Genomic DNA, 20,599 nt, shown 5'->3' on the forward strand with positions numbered 1-20,599 from the left:
AACAGCATTATGAGAAAAAGTGTCTTAAAGAACTGGATTTTAAAGAATTGAAACAGGAACGGTAACCTGCTTTCTGCTAAAGTAGGTAGAAACTTAGAGATCTGCAACAGTAGAGAGCGATGGTGACTCCGTGGACTGAATTGTTTGTGGAAGTTCTGATTAATTCTGTAGCTGTCTCCTTTGTGGGGTTGAGGGGGAGAGCTCTGTTCTCTCAGGGAGGGCTCCTTGTGACTTCGTCCTTGTGGCATGTCCGTGTTGCCTGTGCTTTACCGTCTCACCCAGGGGCGGGGCAGTGCTGTGGTGAAGAGTCCTCGCTGGGCAGGTGGGCCTCTGGGCTCCAGACCCCGGCTTGGCCCTTCACTCGTTGTGCGAGCTGGGCACACTAATTAGCCTCTTTATGCTTTACTTTCTTCATCTGTGAATGGGGATAATAATAGTACCTACCTCATAGGGTTTTCGTGAGGATTAAATGAGTTGGGAAATGTTAAGCCCTTTAAAATAGGGCCAGACACGTTCCACAGGCTTCTTAAGAAATGTCAGTTGTCGTTATTGTTGATATGTTGAATCTGTTCTGTTTTTCACTGTCTTTTTAATCCTTAGGATGACTTACGAAAGGAGGACTTCAGCAGCATGAGTGCTCAGTTGTTATACAAAATGATCAAGTCCAAGACTGAGTACCCGTTACATAAAGCTATCAAAGTGGAGAGAGAAGATGTGGTCTTCCTTTATCTAATTGAAATGGATTCACAGGTACTATACCTTTTCCCCAAACTGTACTTCTCTTGTTCTTCTCTACAATGCTCCTCACTTTCTCTGAGCCATTGCTGGCAGTCTTTAATGTACATATTTCTACTAGTAGTTTGTTCAAGGCAGTCTGAGCTTTTCCTATCATGCTTCTCAGTATTCTTCCAGCCTCTGCCCATTGCCCACTTCCAAAGACACATCTGCATTTTTAGATAGTTGTTACCGCAGTACTTAACTTCTAGGTACCAAAATCTGCTTTAGTTTTCCTTTTGCTACTGTAAGAAACTACCACAAACCTAGTGGCTTAAAACAACACAAATTTATTATCTTATAGTTTTGTAGCTTGGAAGTCCAGTACAGGCATCACCCATCTAGAAGTCAAGGTGTTGGCAGGCTGTGTTCCTTTCCGGAGGCTCTAGGGAAGCCTGCTTGTTTGGGTTGTTGGCAGAATTCAGTTCCTTGTGGTTATAGGACCAACATGCCCATTTTCTTCTGGCTGTCAGCTGAGTCAGGGCCATTCTCAGCTTCTAGAAGACACCCCATTTCCTTAGCCCATGGCCCCCTTCCTCTGTCTTCAAAGCCAATAGTGGCAAATCAAGTCTTTCTCGTGTCACAACTGTCTGACCTACTCTTCTACTTCCCTCTTTCACTTTTAAGGACTCATGGGATTAGATAGATTGGGCCCTCCTGGATAGTCCAGGGACACTCTCCCCAGCTCAGGGTCCTTAACCGTAACTGCATCTGCCAAGTGCCTTTCATTGTGTGAGGTGACATAGTCAAAGGTTTGGGGGATTAGGACGTGGACATCTTCGGGGGCTGTTATTCTGCTTACCGCACCACCTTAGAAGAAATGTAGCCACTCTTGACAGATGGCTGTGTCATGTGTCTTATCCTGGGTGTCCAGGGTGTGGGGGAGGCATTAAACTGCTAGGAGGAATTAGATAGTTAAATCACAGTCTTTTGTGAAAATGTGAGCTGTTTCCCCTCAGGCTCTCTGAACCTCTGTCCTGACACTTGTGTTCCTGCAGCACTGTCTGCATTTCCCCCTTGTACTGTCTTCCATGGTGTTTGCACCTGCTCTGTGATCCCCGTTAGTCCTGGGCTCCCTGAAAGGCATGAGCCCTGAGGAGGCCTGAGAGAAGTTTGTGAATTCAGTTGAATTTGGAGAGTAAGCTAGAGTAAGTTATAGGACTAAAATTTGACATTTGTGTGAGATGCTTTTCAAGAGTCAAGGTGTGAGAGCTTTAGTTGTATTCTCTACTGGATGGGTGCCGATTTAAAAATTTCTCTGTGCAGCTCCCTGGGAAGCTGAATGAGTTGGATCATAACGGAGATCTTGCTCTAGATCTGGCCCTTTCACGACGACTAGAGAGTATCGCCACCACTCTGGTTAGTCACAAAGCTGACGTGGACATGGTGGACAAGAATGGCTGGAGCTTGTTACATAAAGGCATCCAAAGAGGTAGGAAGAAGCGTATTTTATATTTTTTGCAGTGGGCAGTTTCACCTTTATCCAGGTAACTTTTGAAGACTCTCTGACCCTCTTCCTGTTCCACAGATCCTCAAAGCCTTCTTGAGTCTGTACTTGCAGGCTACATGATTTAGAGTTTGTGATCAGTGGGTCAGAAGAGAGATGGAAGAGCTGCTGTCTTATGCCTTGTTGCTTAGGCTCTTCAGAATGTCAGCAGGACTCCCAGAAGACGGCTAGAAAGATGGTACTTATAGAAAAAGTACCTTTTACTTGTAAGCAATTGATGTGTTATTTGCTTATTCAATACATCACTTTCTCCAGAAATTGTGCTAGGAAGACTTTACTTGTATCAGTTACTGTAAGAGAGGGAAAGTGTCAAGAACACGAATATTTAAACATATTCTTGGATTCAGAGTTTTCACTTTTACAGAATAGACTTCTCCTAGATCATGACAAAGTGATAAAGTTTCATTTTGTTCTTGGGAAGTTATTTGAAATTGTAGCTGTGTTGGAGTACATTGTCATTATTAGTGGGAAGCTATGTAAGTGATAGAATTACGATCAAAGCATTTTCACCTTATTGAATTAAAGGGAAACAAGTACTAGTCTTTTGTTTTTCCCATGGCCTTAATAATTCTTAAGTCCCAAATGGATCCTGCCTGACTCTACTTTGCAGTAGTCATTTTTTTGACAGAGTGGAAAGCTGTATAGGGGTAGAGTTCCAGTATGGAAAGAAACCTTTCAAATCTCAAAGCCTTCATTTTGTAGAGGGATAGATGACTGGATTGAAGTACTTGGCGGTGGCCACTTTTTTGTTTACATGCGGACATCAAAAACAGAATACGTGTAATGGTTTCCCCATATCTTAATCATGTACGTTTAACCTTCCAGTTGTGCTAATACTGTTATTATCTCTGCTACACTTTTACTATTCACAAGCTGCTCCTAGTTGGTGGAATGTAGTTACTTCAAATAAGGTCCTGTTGCAGCTGTGGCTTTGCCCTTTTTGGGCATAGGTTTTAATATAAATATCCCTCTAAGTCATGTGTTAGAGTGTTAAGCATGCTGGCTGATGGAGAGGAAAATTTTGTTCATCATTGGGAAGGAAATCCTTAGAGTATGTCAGTGTCAAGAGCAGATGCATTTTTCCCAGGCACCACTCCATACTGTGCAAAGCCATTGGATGCTGAGTGCTGGGTGTGTGTTCAGTGGGGAGAGTTTCCACCACATCAGGAACTATTCTTTCCCATACTGTTTAGTGTCTGAAATGTTTATTTTGGAAACAAATAAACTTGTTACTAAAAAAACAATCTCAGAATTATGTCTCTTTCCTCTTAAGGACTTAAATTCTTATGTATGATGAAAAAACATCTTTGATGAGTTATTAAATATTTTGATGATTGCTTAGTTACACGAATTGCCAAGAATTGGTGGTGCATTTATGGTGCTTATTTGCAGATGATTTAATCTTCTGCTCTGAATTTATTAGTTGCTTGCAAGCATGTGGGCTGCAGTGTGGGCATGGTAAACTTGATGGTTGAACGTGGCAGTGTGGCCTGGTGTGGAGCACGGAGTACCTTTTTTTTTTTTTTTTTTTTTTTCGCGGTACCTGGGCCTCTCACTGCTGTGGCCTCTCCCGTTGCGGAGCGCAGGCTCCGGACGCGCAGGCCCAGCGGCCACGGCTCACGGGCCCAGCCGCTCCGCGACATGTGGGATCTTCCCGGACCGGGGCACGAACCCGCGTCCCCTGCATCGGCAGGCGGACTCTCAACCACTGCACCACCAGGGAAGCCTGGGAAGCCCGTTTTAATGGTTTTTGATGGAAATCGTTCTAAAACGTATTAGAAGTTTTCTTATTGACAGAAACTTTATAAATGGTGTTTTGGGCATTTTCTATTCCCTCCCTTTGTTCTGCTTTTCAGATGTCAGTTGTCTATCTCCTCTCGGTTGTATATCCATGGGCTGACTTTCTGTTAATGTGAAACATCATCAATTTTCAGTTGCCAATAATTCCTAAATAACTTTTTGTGTAGGGTGTGTATATTGTATGTATGTATATGCGTGTAAGTTAAAAAAGCAAACTTCAGCGCTTATGAATAAAGTAAATCTAATCTAAAAGCTATGATTCCTTTTAGGAGGACTTAAGATATAAAAAGTTTTTGTATTATGCTATCCATCTGAATCCAGCCATTGATCTGTACCCTCATTTCTGTGTGCAGTATTGACCAGTTTATCACCTGTGTGTATAGTGTATCATAAGTTTTTCATTGACGTATTTTAGCTTTACTGTCTGTTTACTACTTAGTTTGGAATATATGCCAAGCTTAAACATAATGAAACCACATTTCACCTCTCCCCCAGTACGTTATTAATCAGATTTTCATTTTAAGGCTCTCTGTCCTCATAATTCTAAATTTTCTTTCCACTTCCAGAATGTAAGTGATTTTCTCTAGTATATTTTATTCTATTGCTAATGCATTGTTTTTACATATTCTCTCCTAGACTGAATCCCTGTGGGGTTTGTTCCTATTACACATTAGGGCCCTACTGAGAACCCTATTATGTCTTTGTACATATGGACAGCAAAGGCCTGACCCAGGCTAATCCCTGATAGGCATGTTACCTGCTACTTTCAGAGCTCTACCGACATCTTTTTGTAAAGAAATCTAAGCTTTGGTCCTTTGCACACGATGCTGGTAAAGATTGTATCTTCCCCTACCCCCCAAGAAAAAAAATCAGGGACAGAAGAATGAAAAGATTTCAGAAGGGTCTGGTTAGAGAACTCTTTAAGTTCCCCCAAATCATAATTGATTGGAATTAGAGCCAGTCTGTTAAAGTGGAACCTTATAACTTCAACCAGTCAATCCATTTTCTTCGCAAACATTTCCCTGGTTCCTGTTTTGCATAAGACAGTGGTAGATACAAAAATAAATCAGACATGGACCAATCGGGATATGAGGGGCCTGTGGTGGCCTAGCCACATCAGTGCCAGAGCTCACACTCTCCAGCAAGATGGTCCCTTGGAAGAAAGAATAGAGCAGATGGGAAATATTGAAAACCAGTTGATTTTGAAATTCCATGTCTACTGAAGACTAGATGAAACTCATATTATTCCGATGACTAATACAGGAATACAGCTAACAGGCTTGAGAGCTTTGCCACTCCTGAAATCCTAAGCCCCATTCTCGATATTCGGACAGCAGACGTATAGTTGAAGAAGATGAAATGGTGTTGCAAGATATAAAGGAAAACTTCTCCTAAGTGCCTTTGTAAAAGCCACTGTAAGTATAGCAGGTTTACAGACTGTGGTCAAGAATGAGAGAGGGAGATAAATTGTGTTGTGGAGGAATCTCGGAACCCTTTATGAGAGTTAATGACCTTTGAAGGATAGAAGCCTGGTATGCTTAAAATTATGAAGTGACGTTGAAGCGAGGGGTCAGGACAGTTGACAAGAGGTAATCAGAAGTTGAATTTGAGTATGTAAGTCCGTGATCTCAGTGATGAGATCTTCTTTGTCTACGGTTACTGACTGGTACCTTTTTGAGGAAGCATTGGTCAGAAAAGCTTGCCCTGTGTGTTGTCATATGTGACCATTTCTTCTATTGTTTCTTTTCAAGGAGATCTCTTTGCTGCCACTTTCCTCATTAAGAACGGGGCCCTTGTCAATGCTGCTACGTTGGGTGCCCAGGAGACACCGTTGCACCTTGTAGCATCGTACGGTTCAAAAAAACACTCGGCAGATGTGATGTCCGAGATGGCACAGATTGCAGAGGCCCTCCTGCAGGCTGGCGCCAACCCCAACATGCAGGACAGCAAGGGCAGGTAAGTCGGGGGGCGGATCACCTGCTCTGAGCACCGTTCCCGGAATGTTATTTTATGGTGGCACGTAACTGGCAGGCGGGGACTTCGTGTTTTTTAGTTCAGCATTATTCACTCTGAGTTTTATGGAAGTTCCAGACACTGATTCATTTTGCAAATGAGAGAGATGACTAAGGCCAGAGGCGTTTGGGGAAACCATTCCCATCCTGGGTAACTGAGGTCCTTGGGTCTTTTAAGCAGTTCTGTCATCTCCACAAAGCTCCATTTGCACCTTCCTGTAAATACCTCTGCTTTAGACAGCTCTGTGCACACAGCTTGCCGTCTTCTTCCACAGCACACGGGTAGCCGTTGTCCTGTTCCTTTTGCCCCTTCCCGGAAACATTTGGCTGAGGATTCCTTGTGGTTTAGAATCTGAGAACGGGCTGCTTATTTCTGGGACAGCAGTGTGTGAGGCATTGAAGGGAGTTAAGCCACCTGAATCACCAACACTAGGGGAACCCACTTCTTATCATAGCAGCTCAGTATTTTATACCTTTCAAAAACCCTCTCAAGAAATAACCGTGAGGTCGTCGGAGTAGGAAAATAGGTTTGTGTGATGAGTAAGGTCCTTAAATAAGGTGGATCTCCATGAACTCAGTATAATGTCCTAATTACCTTATTTCCCAGAATAATCGCATTCTTTTTTTTTTTCTTCTGGTGATTCCTGAATTTTTTCCCGCAAGTGTAATAAATTCTGTGCCTCTGAGATAGATAGCAGCCGGGGAGTGCCTGTGCTCTGTGGTGGCCGTCCTCCTCAGGGCACGTGAGGGCTAAATAAAAGCAGGGAAGAGTGGTTAGTCAGTTCCTACCCTTGCCACTCATAATGTGTTTGAGTATAACAGAGAATTATGGGAAGAACAAAATCTCTTTTCAGAATTGTGGAGGATACGTAGGGGAAAGTAGGCATACCTATGGCGGAAACTACTGTTTTGTTTTAAAAACATGAGTACATATACGTTCAATGAGGGTCAGTATTTAATTGAAGAGTATTTTATATCTCTCCCTTTTATTGATTCTTATTCTTTTGGCCACTGAATACATTATAACATGTAATCAAATCCATTTTCTTCCTTTGATACTTGGTCATGGTTTTGGAAAACTTTGTCAGGATAGAAAAAGAAACTCTGGCAGAAATGGGGAATCTCTTGTGGATTCGAGTTGTCTCCTGCTGTGAGTAGTCCTGAACTGGGCCTGTGCTGAACTGACACCTCTTCTTCGTCCCGTAGGTCTCCCTTACACTTGTCCATCATGGCCAGGAATGAATACGTGTTCAACCAGTTGCTGCAGTGTAAACAGTACGTAGGGAGACATGGAGAAATGAAAAAGCAGTTGTGAGGGTGGGATTGTGAGTGAAAAATGATTCTCTTAAAATGTCTTTTAGCATTATCCATTTTAATAAGTAAAAGTAAAATAAAAAATTGTCATTCATGGGCTTCCCTGGTGGCGCAGTGGTTGAGAGTCCGCCTGCCGATGCAGGAGACACGGGTTCGTGCCCTGGTCCGGGAAGATCCCACATGCCGCAGAGCAACTAAGCCCGTGAGCCATGGCCGCTGAGCCTTTGTGCCCGGAGCCTGTGCTCCGCAACGGGAGAGGCCACAACAGTGAGAGGCCCGCGTACCGCAAAAAAAAAAAAAAAAAAAAAAAAAAAAAAAAAAAAAAAAAAAAAAAAAATTGTCATTCATAAAGTACAAAGAGAAAGAATGAGGCTGTTGACAGTACAGAGTGTCAGAAGACGATTATACTCGCTATTCACATCGCTTCCTCATTCCAGATTAGATTTAGAGCTGAAAGACCACGAGGGCAGCACAGCTCTGTGGCTTGCCGTGCAGTACATCACTGTGTCTTCCGACCAGTCCGTAAATCCCTTTGAAGACCTCCCTGTGGTAAATGGGACTTCATTTGATGAAAATAGCTTTGCAGCCAGACTCATTCAGCGTGGCAGCAACACCAATGCACCTGATACAATAACAGGTAAAACACAGACCCCTAAGAGCTGATGCTCAAGTCTGGAGACCCCATGAAATATTGTGTCAGTGTTTTTACCAAAAATTTAAAAACTGAACGGCATGCTATTATGAGAATTATTTTGTATGTAATTTTAACCATAAGAAAAAGCCCGATCTTGTGCTTCCAAAAATCTAGCCAGACTCGATAAGTCCTTTAAGCTGAAACACTTCTATTTATTTAATGCAGTGAATTTCAGTCTCTTTGGACTCAGAACTCTTTTCACCCTCTTAAAAATTATATCCCAAAGAGCTTTTGTTTCAGTGATATCTTTGGTATTTACCATATTAGAAATTAAAACTGAGAAATTTTTTTAAGATGTATTAATTAATAATAATAACAACAAACCATTTTATGTTGACATATAACATTTTTTATGAAGAATAACTTTCAGAACAAAATTTAGTTGGAAGAGTGACTGGTTTCTAGTATCTGCATCTGTATTCAGTCTTTTGAGATACGTTGTTTTGGTTAAAGAAAATACCCTCACACAGTGATGTAGTTGGAAAACGAGGCATATTTTAACAGCCTTTTCAGATAATTGTGGATCTATTTCTTTGCTGCTACAGCGAGCAGAATTTATCAAGGGATAAGTTTTTTAAGGTTAGTTGCAATATGGAATCTGAAACTATATCAGTGAACTTTTTGTACTCTGTTATATAAAATCCACGGTCCGTGTGTGCTTTGAATGGATTTCTTCATGAGTGATTTTGTAACATCATGCCTTAGTCATTTGGAAAATCTTGTTTCACTGAGTTATGCAGATCTTCAAAATGTTCATTTATTTTAGAATCACATTTATTAATATCACCACTGATCTCATTGGAAAAGTCTTTCAGTATTGAGAAGCTGTTAAACTTACAGTTGCAGACAAAAGTTTTCCAAAATTCTAATATTTCACTTGGAAGATCAAATTTTGTCATTTGGTGGAAATATCGCCAGTTGTTTTTCTTACAGAGACAGGCTTACTTTTTAAGAAATTGTCTGTCAAATACTCAGGTTTGAATAACCATAGTTTGTTAATCAGTCATTCTTTCAAGTAGAGATGGTGTTGCATGAAAAAACTGTTAGTTCAGCTTACAGTGAAGCAATGGCACAAGTGCTTTCCTTTGAGACAACTTGTGTGATTTGTTACACAACAGATGTAACATACTTTATATACTTTATGCATACTTCTTATTTTGTCACACAGAATTTCAAAGACACGTACTCAGTGTTGTACATGTACTCAGATTTATTAAAGTTAGTAACTTTTACTGCTTTATCAAGGGCCACCGTAAGTGAAACTGGTTATTTTTTTGACCAAGTGCATGGCCGTGAGGAGCACGGTGACGACCACTAGTACATTTGGGGGCCCCTGCCTTGACTGGTGTTAAGGCTCCTCCCCGGTTTGATCCACCATCGCTTTTGTGCCATCAGTGCAAATGTCAGCACAGGGGAAGAAAGCAGATGACATCAAGTATTATTATATAGTTTTGACCTCCTGGACCCCCTGAAGGACTCTGAGGAACCCCTACAAATCCAAAGACCACACTTTGAGAGCCACTGTTTTAATGTGAATATGTCCTTGATCTGACTAAATAAAAAATGGGGATATTTTAAGGAACAGGATTCCATATGGTTCAGTATTGAGTGCTAGCAGTGTATAAAAGCATGGCTAAGTGCCACTAATGAGGGGAATTAGCCAAAAAATAAAAAATAAAAAAAAGATACTAAATATCCCTTCTCCTAAAAGGAGTTAATAGGGCGTCCCTGGTGGCGCAGTGGTTGAGAGTCCGCCTGCCGATGCAGGGGACACGGGTTCGTGCCCCGGTCCGGGAGGATCCCACATGCCGCGGAGCGGCTGGGCCCGTGAGCCATGGCCGCTGGGCCTGCGCATCCGGAGCCTGTGCTCCGCAACGGGAGAGGCCACAGCAGTGAGAGGCCCGCATACCATTAAAAAAAAAAAAAAAAAAAAAAAAGATAATAATTAACTTTAAATAAAGGTCAAATGAAATCACCCTTTGGGTGACATAAAAGCTAAAGGCAGCAGTACTACAGGATAGGGAGTGCAGGCAGAACTGTGTTTTAGACTAAAGATCCTGTGGAAATCAGATAGTTACTAAATAGCTTTTAATTTATAAATGTTTGTTGTTTATTGACCATACTTCTACTGATTTCTGATTTAACTGCATTATAGAAGAGTGTGACATGTAAGAGATCGGTTCTTTGGTGTTTCGGACTTGAATGTTAGACTCTTAGAGATACAGTTTTTATGAAAGTCTGACATGTACTTGAAAAGAATTGCATTCTTTAATTGTAGGATGCATGTAGCATTCTCTGTTTACGTCCATTAAATCAAGCTTGTTCATTGTGCTGTTCAGATCTTACTCATTAGCTTACTAACTTTTGGACTCCTTGATCTGTCAGTTTCTGGGAGGTATATTAGAAATGGTCACTGCGATTATGGATTTGTCCATTTTTCTTGCTAGTTCTGTCAATTTTACATTATATACTTTGAATTTTCATAGACATATCAGTACTGTTTTAGCAGTTGCAGGTTATCTTTGTTCTGTAGGGAGGTATATGATTTAGTTATTGTGTACATGGCATGACTACAGAAGTGAAAATGGGACTCTTACTAGGAGTCTCTCAATTAGAAAGACTCTCAACTAGGCGTGGAGTCACTTTCTCTGAGGGAAAAGATAAAAATGGCATGGAAACAAAGCGGTACTTTGTCCCGTTGCTTTTCCTTGGTTTTAGTCCTGGTATTTAATTTATTTTGAGTTTTCAAATAGCATAGCTGTAGAACGTGAGACTTGTGTTTATCCAAGAAGGAAATGGATTTTAATAGAGAAAACACTGTTCTGGGACTAAAACCATTTCAAGAGGAAAAGAAGAAAAAAAATTTTTTTTATTGAGTATAATCGGTTTACAATGTGTTAGTTTCTGCTGTACAAGGAAGTGAATCAGCTCTATGTATACCTATATCCCCTCCCTCTTGGACCTCCCTCCCAGCCCCACCCCCATCCCACCCGTCTAGGTTGCCACAGAGCACCAAGCGGAGCTCCCTGTGCTTTGTAGCATATTCCCGCTCGCTTGCTATCTGTTTTATGCACCGTAGTGTATGTATGTCGATCCTAATCTCCCAATTCGTCCCACCCTCCCCTTCCCACTTTGTGTCCACATGTCCGTTCTCTACGTCTGCATCTCTGTTCCTGCCCTGCAGATAGGTTCATCTGTACCATTTTGCTAGCTTCCACATATATGTGTTAATATACGATGTTTGTTTTCCTCTTTCTGGCTTACTTCACTCTGTATGACAGACTCTAGGTCCATCCACATCTCTACAAATGACCCAATTTCATTCCTTTTTATGACCAAGTAATATTCCATTGTATATATGTACCACATCGTCTTTATCCATTCATCTGTTGTTGGACATTTAGGTTGTTTCCATGTCCTGGCTGTTGTAAATAGTGCTGCAATGAACATTGGGGTGCATGTGTCCTTTTGAATTATGGTTTTTCTCAGGGTATGTGCCCAGTAGTGGGATTGCTGGGTCATATGGTAGTTCTACTTTTAGTTTTTTAAGGAGCCTCCATACTGTTCTCCACAGTGGCCTCAGTGTACATTCCCACCAGCAGTGCAAAAGGGTTCCCTTTTCTCCACACCCTCTCCAGCATTTATTGTTTGTAGATTTTTTGATGATGGCCATTCTGTTAGGTGTGAGGTAATACTACCTCATTGTAGTTTTGATTTGCATTTCTCTAATAATTAGTGATGCTGAGCAGCTTTTCATGTGCCTCTTGGCCATCTGTATGTCTTCTTTGGTGAAATGTCTATTTAGGTCTTCCACTCATTTTAACTGGGTTGTTTGGTTTTTTTTTGATATTGAGCTCCATGAGCTATTTGTATATTTCAGAGATGAATCCTTTGTCCATTGCTTCCTTTGCAAATATTTTCTCCCATTCTGAGGGTTGTATTTTCATCTGGTTTATGGTTTCCTTTGCTGTGCAAAAGCTTTTAAGTTTAATTAGGTCCCATTTGTTTATTTTTGTTTTTATTTTCATTACTCTAGAAGGTGGGTCAAAAAAGATCTTGCTGCGGTTTATGTCAAAGAGAGTTTTTCCTATTGTTTTTTTCTTTCTAAGATTTTTATTTAGAAGAGTAATAGTGCGAAGTAAAACATTTCTAAGCCAAGAACAAACATATTTAAGGCCATAGGAGTAAAACTAAAGTATTTAAGGAGCAGTGTCTTCAAAATGGTCATCTACCCCAGAGGTTCTCAGAGATGACTTCCCAAGCCTCAGCCCCCCAATGGACGTTTGGTAACATCTGTAGACAGTCGTGATTGTCACAATAAGGTTGAGGGTCGGGGTGCAGTGGTTAAGAATCCACTTGCCAATGCAGGGGACATGGGTTTGAGCCCTGGTATGGGAAGATCCCACATGCCGCGGAGCAACTAAGCCCGTGTGCCACAACTACTGAGCCCAAGTGCTGCAACTACTGAACCCCACGTGTCTAGAGCCCGTGCTCCGCAACAAGAGAAGCTACCGCAATGAGAAGCCCACGCACCACAACGAAGAGTAGCCCCCGCTCGCCACAACTAGAGAAAGCCCGCGCGCAGCGACGAAGACCCAACGCAGCCATGAATGAATGAATGAATGAATGAATGAATGAATGAGTGAATGAATGAATAAATAAATAAATAAAATAAGGTTGAGAGTGTTACTGGCATCTGTTGGGCAGAAGCCAGGGATACTGCTAAATATCACTGTGTACAGGTCAGACTCCTCACAGCAAAGAATTATCTGGCCCCAAATGTCGGTAGCACTGCTGTTGAGAAATTATGTTCTAACCAACCCTGGTAAGGAGACATAGCTTCCCCTTGGTCCTAGGAGGTGGCTAGTGGGAAATCCAGGGAGGAATGAATGTCTTCTGACTTCCAGACCAAGTGTTTTCTCCCCACACAGGCTCATTTGAGTCTCTGTGTCCACACACAGGGTACCTGTGTAGACTTAAATGTCACCTGCATCTGGTGTGGGCTTGTAAGTTGTGAAAGGTGGTAGGGAAGGGCAGGGTGTGGTGCCTTGTGGAACTTGACCTCATTTTTATGCAAATGGAAGAATGAATATGCCCATTTTCTCCTAGGAAATTGCTTACTACAGCAGGCAGCTGAAGCAGGAAATGAGGCAGCAGCTCTTTTCCTGGCAACCAATGGTGCCCACGTCAACCACAGAAACAAGTGGGTAAGTGTGACAGGGCAGCCAGGTGAAGTAGCTTTGGTCTGTGGAAGAAATGGCAGTGGTGGATGGGTAGGAAAAAAAAGAATAGATTCTCTTCAGTTTTTGTCAAAAAAAAATATACATGGACATTGTTAAAAAACCAGAGTCTAATAGATGCTTTTATCCTCAAATATTGGTTGATCGACTCATTCATTCAGCAACCACTTCTTAAGCATTTGTGGTATGTCAGGTCCTAAACAATACACTGTGGACTTCATGGTCTACTAGAGATTAGCAAACATGGACACAAAAACCTACCATATTAGCATCTTAATTTTTTGTAACATTTTGCATTTGCTAAAGTTTTCCTATGTGAATGTTTATTTAGTCTGTATCTCAAGCTAAGGCAGATGGTGCAGTGTTAAAGGGGGGCCTTTCGGGTTGGACCTTTCTGGATTTACTAGGTTTCCCACTTCCCATCCGGCTGTATGTGGTCTTAGGCAAGTTGCTTAACGTTTCTGAGCTTCACTTCTCATCTGTAAAGTGGGGTTAATTTTGATTTCATAAGGTGTGGTTAAGATAAAAATAAATGATAAATTTAAGTGCTTATTAGCATAACATCTGGGACATTAGAAACTAACTGATAGTTATTTTTACTTTATAATTTTCAGACAGAGAGGATGTGTTTATCTTTAATATCACATTTATTCTACAGCTACTTTGTGCTAGGAGCTGTAAGGCTGTTATCCCTTTCAGTTCTCACAGTGGATCTAGAGCAGCATGTGTTGAAGAGACATTATCAATATCTGTAAATCCCTCATTTCAGGGTAAAGAACCTTGAGGTTCTGAGAGGTTAAGTGACTCGTAAATAACGGAGCCAGTATTAAGACTCAGGCACTACAACATACAGTTGCATTTTCTCTCAACAGCGCTGGGCAAAGCAGTAAACAGTAAGCTTGGTATATGAGACAAATCAGTGTGTCGTGGAAGCACGGGGGGAGGGCAGCGCCATTTATTCCCACCATTAAATCTACTAATCTGTCTGCACCTAAACCTGCACCCGGCCTGCTCTCCTGCTAGAATGATGGCATGGCCCTGTATGCACCAGCGGCTGGTTTCTTGGCTTTGCTCCTGCCATTATGCGTGTCTGCCTCTGTCTTGTCTCTCTCCTGTATCATCAGTGTTGCCCACTGTTCATTTCTAATAGCATACAGACATGCTCTACTGTCACTCAACTTAAAAAAAAATTCTCCCCTGAGCCTACATTGTCTACCAACTGTTCCTTCTCTGATACCCTTCAGAGCAAAACCTTAAGCTGAAACCTTAAGATGTAGAGGCACAGAGGAGACTCGACTTGAAAGCAAGTGAGAATGACACTGGAGACGGGCCTGGAATGCTGGTTTAAGGTCCTTGGACTTTATCCTGTGGGAAGAGAAAAGCCACAGAAATAGACAAGCAGTATGATCATTTTCGGGTTGAGAAAGCTTCCTGGGATAGCTGGTGGGGTGGATGTACCATTGAGATCCAGGCTGGAGCCAGCGGGGAATCATCTAGACAAGCAACGGCTTGTCCTGACCTCTGATACTAGATTTGGACCCAACGGGATCGGTTTCAGAGGAATTGCAGAATGACAGTCCATGGGACCTACCTCTGTGGCTCTCAGAAGCAAGGGCTGGAGAGGCGTTAAGACGGTTGTGTTGGATCCAAGAAGAGAAGCAGGGGACTGGCCAGGGGGGAGAACTGCCGTGGGGAGTGTGCATTCCATTTTGTGATTGTTGAAACCCTTTTTAAACATTCAGGCAGGGATATTCTGCAGGCAGTGGGAAAATTGGATGTACAGATAAGGCTGGAGATCTGGGTTTGAGAGTGTCCTGCTTTTATTCCCTGGTAGAAGTCATGGGCGAAGATAAGCGCACCCAGGGAGGCTGTGCGGGGGGAAGGGCCCGAGCGGAAGACAGCCCCGAGGAGGAGGCTGTAGGGAGAGGGTGGGGTGGGAAGGGGTCCACGGGGGGAAAGAAGTGAAAGAGCCAAATCCTTATCACCCAGTGAGGTCACAGTGGCAGGACCCGCAGGGAATCCCACACCCGGAAAGTCAAGAGGCGGCAATAAAAACACATTAGCTAGAAATGAGGAAATTACAAAACCCGCTGAAAGAATTCAAAGTGGTTCCCTCTGGGAAAGGAGAATTTTTTTTTAGGGAAAACGAGGTGAGATCTTGCTGTTTTTCACAGCAAGCCTTGTAGGTGAAGTTCTTGGACTCTAAACAATGAGGATGTGTAACTTCGGTAGGAGCCGGTGCAGAGCAGTGTGTTCAGTTTGTTTGGGTGAAAAGATCCCGTGTGTGTGTGTGTGTGTGTGTGTGTGTGTGTGTGTGTGTGTGTGTGTACATGTGTACACGTATATGTATTCACACATATATACACGTGTATATGTCTTTGTGTGAATATTCCGTCACTGGAGAGAAACATGAAACTGGTAATAATGTTTCCTTCAGGGGAGGATGGTTGGGTAGGTGGGGGGGAAGGCATGAGGGAAACTTCTTTTCACTGTGTACTCTTGCACCTTTTGAATATTGAATCAGGTACCTCTAATACCAATTAAATTTTTTTTAATTTTAAAAAGTCGGGGAAAGAGGTGTTTCTTGATCAGAGTTCAAGATGAGGTTGATACAAGCTGGTGAAAGAACCAGGGCATCAGTGTGCTGGAGGGGGTTAAAAAGCCGTGACGGTCGACTGACAGCACCGCTTATCTCTGGGGCTGTGGATGTGAGGCTTTTCTGATCTCTACAGTGTTATTTTAGTGACGCTCGGAGGTCATCTGTTTAATAATAATAATAGTAATGTATTATTTTTATAATTAGCAACATAATTCTAAAAACTAAGTGAAGGGTGGAAATGCAGAAGATGAGGACCCAGGGTGTTTGGAGGGTGATGGGAGGACATTGGAGGAACTAAGGATGATGGCCCAGGAGAAAGGGAAGGAGAGGAGACCTGAGGAGTGGGACAGACCTCATGGAGCTGGTGACAGGATGAGCCAGGGGCTGTGCCTGGCCCTGGGGACCTGAGTTGCAGCACGTAGGCTGTCTTTGTCCCTTTGTGAAGGGGCCTCCTAGCCTGAAGTGCTCTGACTGGGACTGTTCGTTTCTGTTCAGGGAGAAACCCCGTTGCACACGGCCTGTCGGCATGGCCTGGCCAACCTCACTGCTGAGCTTCTGCAGCAGGGAGCCAACCCAAACCTACAGACGGAGGAGGCCCTGCCTTCGCCAAAGGAGCCTGCTTCCTTGCCCAGCTCGGCGGGCGGCAGCAGCGTCTACCTGCAGACACCACTGCACATGGCGATTGCCTACAATCATCCAGATGTGGTGTCTGTCATCCTGGAGCAAAAAGGTAGGTGCTTAGGGGTCACTGCCCATCACTGTGACCCCTGCACAGTGGTTTTGAGTAGTTAATGACAGAGTTGATGTTTCTTCCATTGGTGAGTTTCCTTACTCAAAAAATCCTTTGCGGTCAAACCAGATAAGCATGTATTCTGGCTCCGGCGACTCTTTTTCCCTGCGTACATTTTCAGGATGGGGCCTGCCCACTTCACGCACGGGGTTAAGTTGTAGAGTCTCTGGCTGCTCCTCTGTTGTTTTGGGGTGTGGCCCCAGGCCACTTCAGTGCGGGTCAAGCAGAGTTCTGCCTTGGCGCGAGCCCTGTCTCTGCAAACTCTGCCGCCGCCGGTCTTCCGTGAGCCGGTCAGCTCTCTCGTCCACCTCTGAGCCTCCCTGGCAGGTGAGCCATGAGAGAGGAGCCAGAAAGAGGGGCCGAGGGAAGCCCCTGCCACGAGGGAGGCCCGTTTCCCTCAGAAAGTCATCTTCCAGTTTTTCTCTTTCCTGTCTTGAAATTTGCTTTACTCTTTCCTGCGTCCTTGTTGAGGCCAGCATCTTTTAGCACTGAGCTTATGGAAGGAAGTGCGGTGTTCGGTAGGCTGTGCCTTTTTCTTAGCCCCCGCAGGAGGTATACGATGGTGGCACTTATGTGTTAGGGAAAGGTCACCAGGGCATTGTTTTGATCCTCTTTTCAGTAATCAAGTAATTAATGTGTGTTTCCATAGTGGACGCTGTTTTCCTTTTGTGAAGAATTCAGTATTTTAACCTTTGAAACCATTCATTTTTTTCCTCATAAACTTTGCTCCCAAATATCAAATGTCTTGGTTTCCACTTCCCACAACAAGATTTATCAGTTATCTTTGTATAGAGATGATGAGTCAGTGAGTTCGAAACTGAGGTGGTTTTCTCTGGAATACTTTACATGGGATCCATGGGATGGTGACGTCAAGTGTTCTTTTTCTTTTAAAACATTTAGCTAATGCTCTTCATGCCACCAACAACCTGCAAATTATCCCGGACTTCAGCCTCAAGGATTCCCAAGACCAGACTGTGCTGGGCCTGGCATTATGGACTGGTAAGGCGGTGCCAGAGGCTGCAGACGGACATACGCCAGACAGTGGGTGCTAGGGGAAAGGAGGTGGAAGGGTTGGATCTAATCATTTGTTGTAGGACAGCCTTTCTGTTTGGGTTCAGCCCATAATACCCAGTGGAGAACTGCTGGCTTTGCAAAGTCGAGAGGGTGTTTGTTGTAGTAAGAGGTGGATGAAGCGGGAGAAGCTGAGCCCGCGTGAATCGGGGCTTGTCTCTGTCCCAGGCATGCACACGATCGCGGCCCAGCTGCTGGGCTCTGGGGCGTGCATCAACGACACCGTGTCAGACGGGCACACCTTGCTGCACATGGCCATGCAGCGGCAGGACAGCAAGAGTGCGCTCTTTCTCCTGGAGCACCAGGCGGACATAAACGTCAGGTGGGCTGGAACAGCGCTTCGCCACGGCACCAGGTCACGTTTCGTTGAGACGGTTCATAGCCTTGCTTGTAGAAAAGAGTTTTGTTCCTTGTTAAAGGGAGAGAAACAATGACTCTGAAAAAGTAGCAATGACGTGTTGTAGTTAAATGTAATCGTAGACTCAGAAGGAGAATTGTGTGCTTTTGCTCTTATTTGAACCTTTCAAGACCGGGCCACAGTACTGCACAAATCTCATTAAAAAGGACAGTCCAAAATCAGTTGTTTAAGTAGGAATTTCAGTTATAATGAAGAACATTCCAACAGATGAGCTATCACCAAAAGGCTTGAGGGGTGACAATACACAGTTAAATTTTTATTATTTTTGTTTTTTCAAAGGAATTTATCTTTATCTCCAATGTCAGCTGACCCAGAGTGACTGAGTGGGTGAAAGTGTTTTGTCAAGTGGGTAGTTGGGGTGACATTTTATTCAGGCGCTGTTGAAAGCAGCTGAATGCCTGTAAGATTTCAGCATGCTGGGATGTTTGGCGGTTATCTTTTCTGTGCAATAGGATAGCCTGGCTGCGTTTTTTAAGAAGACAGGAAGGACAGATGCTATTGACAGGTTAACTTTCTCTGAAAGAATATTAATGAATGTGGGTGAAGTGTGTTAAGGGATACAGTGGACTCTGGCCTTTATCATGTGGCCCCAGATACAAACATTGGTTTTGGTGTCCATGTCTCAGCAGGACTCAGGATGGGGAGACAGCTCTTCAGCTGGCCATCAGAAATCAGCTTCCCCTTGTCGTGGATGCCATATGCACCCGAGGAGCTGACATGTCTGTGCCAGATGAGAAGGGGAACCCCCCACTGTGGCTTGCGCTGGCAAATAATCTGGAGGACATCGCATCCACTCTGGTGAGACAAGCTCAACTTCAGCTTGGTTTACACGTGGGAATATTTTGTGTCAGAGATGGATTTGGGGCCACCGTAGCAACCATAGGAGCATGAGATCTACCAAGTAACAGATTGGGTCAAGGACAAGCAGTCAAAAGTCATGTTAAAAAAGCTTGAGGGGCTTCCCTGGTAGTGCAGTGGTTGAGAGTCCGCCTGCTGATGCAGGGGACACGGGTTCGTGCCCCGGTCTGGGAAGATCCCACATGCCGCGGAGCGGCTGGGCCCGTGAGCCATGGCTGCTGAGCCTGCGCGTCCGGAGCCTGTGCTCCGCAACGGGAGAGGCCACAGCAGCGAGAGGCCCGCGTACCAAAAAAGAACTTGTGGTTCAACGTAGCCTTGGCCAACACCTTTTCGTAGGGTGTCTTTAATCAAGAAGACTACCAAGAAGCAAGAGAGCGGAGGCGTTTCCTCAGGGGTCTGCTCCGGTGGTGGCTTAACTGGCTGTGGGATGTCCTCACTGTCACCACAATGATAAGTTCTCAAATCTCACGTTTGTCCCCCTTGTTCAGAAGACAGTCTCCAAAAGTGGAGGTAGCCCCAGAAGCTCATTCAGTTTTCTGAAGGGCCTGAAATATGACACAAAGGCATTTTACACCTGGGGGTTTTACCCAACTGTACTTGAGATGACCTGCTGTTGACAGGTGTGTGTTACTGGGGGCTCATGAGTGTGTGTATGCAGGCACTTGTGTGTTTTCTGTCCCTTCTAGGACACCGCTCTAGAGGGCACTAATCGAACATATCTTCCTTTTATTTCTCAGACCCCTCCCGCAGAACCTAGTGCAAAAACTTGCACCAAGCAGATTTTAATCAGTGTTTGTAAAACTAATGAATGGTACAGATTAAACTAAATATCAGTTAACTATCTACTGTATCTCGCCTGAAAACTGGGTCTGATGATGTGCGTAGGGCTCACAGATGGTAATAAACGTGTTTAACCTTTGCTTGACAGTGCTTATGAGTGACCTGTGTTTTCCTGCAGGTCAGACATGGCTGTGACGCCACGTGCTGGGGCCCAGGACCTAGTGGGTGCCTTCAGACACTGCTGCACAGAGCCATTGATGGAAACAACGAGTCCATCGCCTGCTTTCTAATTCGCAGGTCTGAGAGGCCTGAGTATCCCTTCAGATCTTATTCAGCTTATTGCAAACTGGCTCTTTTCTCATTTACTCCAACTGTAGTCTTGACCTGCCTGTAGCTAGCTTGACCTTTGTAATGAAGGCTAGAGAGGGTCATTGTTCTGTCAGATCAAGTCAGCCAGGGAGAGGGGCTTATGTGCCCAGATGAAAGAATCTAAAAGCTAAGCCAGCTTCCTGCTTTGGGAGCCGTATAGGCCCCTGTAGTCACATCAGACCAGTTCACACGGTGAGACCAGGGGGCTGGGGAGGAGGAGACCGAACGGGCTCTGCAGGGCTCCACCCAGACGCCTGAGTCGTGGCAGTCTCCACGGCCTCGGAGTGCAGGAGGTGTGGGAGGTGAGGTTGTTCAGGAGAGCTTTAGAGCAGTAATTCTCAAACCTTAAGTGCATGCAGATCCCCTGGGGGAG

The 20,599-nt window shown here is 43.9% G+C and overlaps 1 protein-coding gene across 5 annotated transcripts in view; it reads left to right on the forward strand.

Moving 5' to 3' along the window:
* Nucleotides 1-20,599, forward strand: part of ANKFY1 (ankyrin repeat and FYVE domain containing 1) — a 76,698-nt gene that overhangs the window by 37,603 nt on the left and 18,496 nt on the right. For 2 of the 5 annotated variants that reach the window (XM_059046668.2, XM_067021540.1), the window contains exons 6-16: nucleotides 601-750; nucleotides 2,041-2,206; nucleotides 5,833-6,037; nucleotides 7,300-7,368; nucleotides 7,845-8,044; nucleotides 13,211-13,308; nucleotides 16,436-16,670; nucleotides 17,631-17,729; nucleotides 17,970-18,123; nucleotides 18,849-19,017; nucleotides 20,036-20,154. In XM_059046668.2, the coding sequence (XP_058902651.1) occupies nucleotides 601-750; nucleotides 2,041-2,206; nucleotides 5,833-6,037; nucleotides 7,300-7,368; nucleotides 7,845-8,044; nucleotides 13,211-13,308; nucleotides 16,436-16,670; nucleotides 17,631-17,729; nucleotides 17,970-18,123; nucleotides 18,849-19,017; nucleotides 20,036-20,154 (1,664 nt within the window). Of the gene's footprint in view, nucleotides 1-600; nucleotides 751-2,040; nucleotides 2,207-5,832; nucleotides 6,038-7,299; nucleotides 7,369-7,844; nucleotides 8,045-13,210; nucleotides 13,309-16,435; nucleotides 16,671-17,630; nucleotides 17,730-17,969; nucleotides 18,157-18,845; nucleotides 19,018-20,035; nucleotides 20,155-20,599 lie in introns of all 5 variants that reach the window. The other 3 variants (XM_067021537.1, XM_067021539.1, XM_067021538.1) reach the window with 2 other exon arrangements.

Source organism: Kogia breviceps, chromosome 19 (genome assembly GCF_026419965.1).
Source record: "Kogia breviceps isolate mKogBre1 chromosome 19, mKogBre1 haplotype 1, whole genome shotgun sequence".
In the NCBI taxonomy this organism is placed as follows: Eukaryota; Metazoa; Chordata; class Mammalia; order Artiodactyla; family Physeteridae; genus Kogia; species Kogia breviceps.